General features: G+C 61.3%; 1 protein-coding gene across 1 annotated transcript; it reads left to right on the top strand.

Annotated features, from left to right (window-relative positions):
* Positions 1–1,235: 1,235 nt before the first annotated feature.
* On the top strand, positions 1,236–1,793 carry LOC135622003 (uncharacterized). Its single transcript, XM_065123629.1, has one exon. The coding sequence runs from the start codon at positions 1,236–1,238 to the stop codon at positions 1,791–1,793; it is 558 nt and encodes a 185-aa protein (XP_064979701.1).
* The last annotated feature ends 219 nt before the right edge of the window (positions 1,794–2,012 follow it).

Genomic DNA, 2,012 nt, shown 5'->3' with positions numbered 1-2,012 from the left:
ATACAAAGTTGTATAACACATGAAGCTACAAAGATCATCTGCCTTTCTAAGGAATTCATATAGGAGATGGGCTCAGCAAACTACAAAAATCATTTAGATAAAGAAGAAATTTATCAGATTCATACAGATTATGCTTATGATCTCTGTCTGTCGGTCTGCATGCTGTGTGCCCTGCCAAAACATGGTTTATGGAGTATGCACATGGTTTCTCCAACAATGCCACTTTTGAGATGTTCTCACCATATGCATCCATCCATGTGAAAAAACTGATGGAATATCTGCAGAATCTACAGAATAATAAGCATCTTAATCAGTGATTGAAAGAGGCGCTCGGGCGCTCGCTAATGTCCCAAGCGACACGCTTCAAACAGGCACCACTTGGGCGCTCGCCCGAGCCCAGGCGCTGGGCGCTAGGCGCTTCAGGCGAGCGCCTGGGTAAACCAAGTGACCGAACTAGGATTTTAGGTCTGGTTCAGTCCTGGTTCAGTTGTTAGTTGGTTCAATCGAACCAACTAAACCGATATAACCCTAACCCTTACCCAACCCTAACTCGCTGTCATTGCCGCTCCCGATCTCGCTGTTCGTCTCTCCTGCTCCCGCTGCTGCTGCTCGTCGATGTCGCTGCTCGCGCCTCCCGTGAGTCCTCCAGCTGCTCGCGCCTCCCGCGAGCCCTCCCGCGAGCCTTCCCGCTGCTCGCGACTCCCGCGAGCCCTCCCCCTGCTCGCGCCTCTTGCTGCTCGTGCCTCCCGCGAGCCTTCCCGCTGCTCACGACTCCCGTGAGCCCTCCCGCTGCTCGCGCCTCCCGCGATCCTTCCCGCTGCTCGCGACTCCCACGATCCCTCCCCTTGCTCGTGCCTCCCGCGAGCCTTCCCGCTGCCGCTCCCGATCGCGCCTCCCGCGAGCCCTCCAGCTGCTCGCGCCTCTCGCGAGCCTTCCCGCTGCTCGCGACTCCCGCAAGCTCTCCCCCTGCTCGCGCCTCCTGCTGCTTGCGCCTCCTGCGAGCCTTCCCGCTGCTCGCGACTCCCGCGAGCCCTCTCGCTGCTCGTGCTGCCCGCGAGCCTTCCCGCTGCTCGCAACTCCTGCGAGCCCTCCCCCTGCTCGCGCCTCATGCTACTCGCGCCTCCCGCGAGCCTTCCCGCTATCACTCCCGATCGCACCTCCTGCTACTCGCGCCTCCCGCTGCTTGCGCCTCCCGCGAGCTTTCCCGCTGCTCGCGACTCCCGCGAGCCCTCCCCATGCTCGTGCCTCCCTCGAGCCTTCCCGCTGCTCACAACTCCCGTGAGCCCTCCCGCGAGCCTTCCCGCTGCTCGCGACTCCCGCGAGCCCTCCCCTTGCTCGTGCCTCCCGCGAGCCCTCCCCCTGCTCGTGCCTCATGCTACTCGTGCCTCCCCCTGCTCGTGCCTCCCGCGAGCCTTCCTGCTGCTCGCGAGCCCTCCCGCTGCTCGCGCCTCCCGCGAGCCCTCCCGCTGCTCGCACCTCTCGCGAGCCCTCCCCCTGCTCGCGCCTCCCGCGAGCCCTCCCCCTGCTCGCGCTTCCCGCGAGCCTTCCCGCTGCTCGTGACTCCCGCGAGCCCTCCCCCTACTCGCACCTCCCACGAGCCTTCCCACTGCTCGCGACTCCCGCGAGCCCTCCCCCTGCTCGCGCCTCCCACGAGCCTTCCCGCTGCTCGCGACTCCCGCGAGCCCTCCCGTTGCTCGTGCCTCCCACGAGCCTTCCCGCTGCTCACGACTCCCGCGAGCCCTCCCGCTGCTCACGACTCCCGCGAGCCCTCCCGCTGCTCACGACTTCCGTGAGCCCTCCCGCTGCTCGCGCCTCCCACTCCCTTTCCCTTCCCCGCTGCCGCTGCCGCCACTCGTCGCTGCTTCCTCGTTTCTCCGTCGGGCTATACTCTTAATATTAAGTTTATTTAAATTTTGAAATGATTAATTTTAAATACTGTTAATAGATTAATAATATATTATTTTGATTTTAATGTTGTTAATTTTTATTTATTTGAAATTATTGTTAGGTTT

Source organism: Musa acuminata, chromosome BXJ2-9, assembly GCF_036884655.1.
Source record: "Musa acuminata AAA Group cultivar baxijiao chromosome BXJ2-9, Cavendish_Baxijiao_AAA, whole genome shotgun sequence".
Taxonomy (NCBI): domain Eukaryota; kingdom Viridiplantae; phylum Streptophyta; class Magnoliopsida; order Zingiberales; family Musaceae; genus Musa; species Musa acuminata.
This window is presented reverse-complemented; position numbering and strand designations above follow the sequence as displayed.

What these genes read in the sequence shown, in the direction of transcription:
- LOC135622003 (XM_065123629.1), top strand. Translation starts at nt 1,236, where the DNA reads ATGCTCGTGCCTCCCTCGAGCCTTCCCGCTGCTCACAACTCCCGTGAG.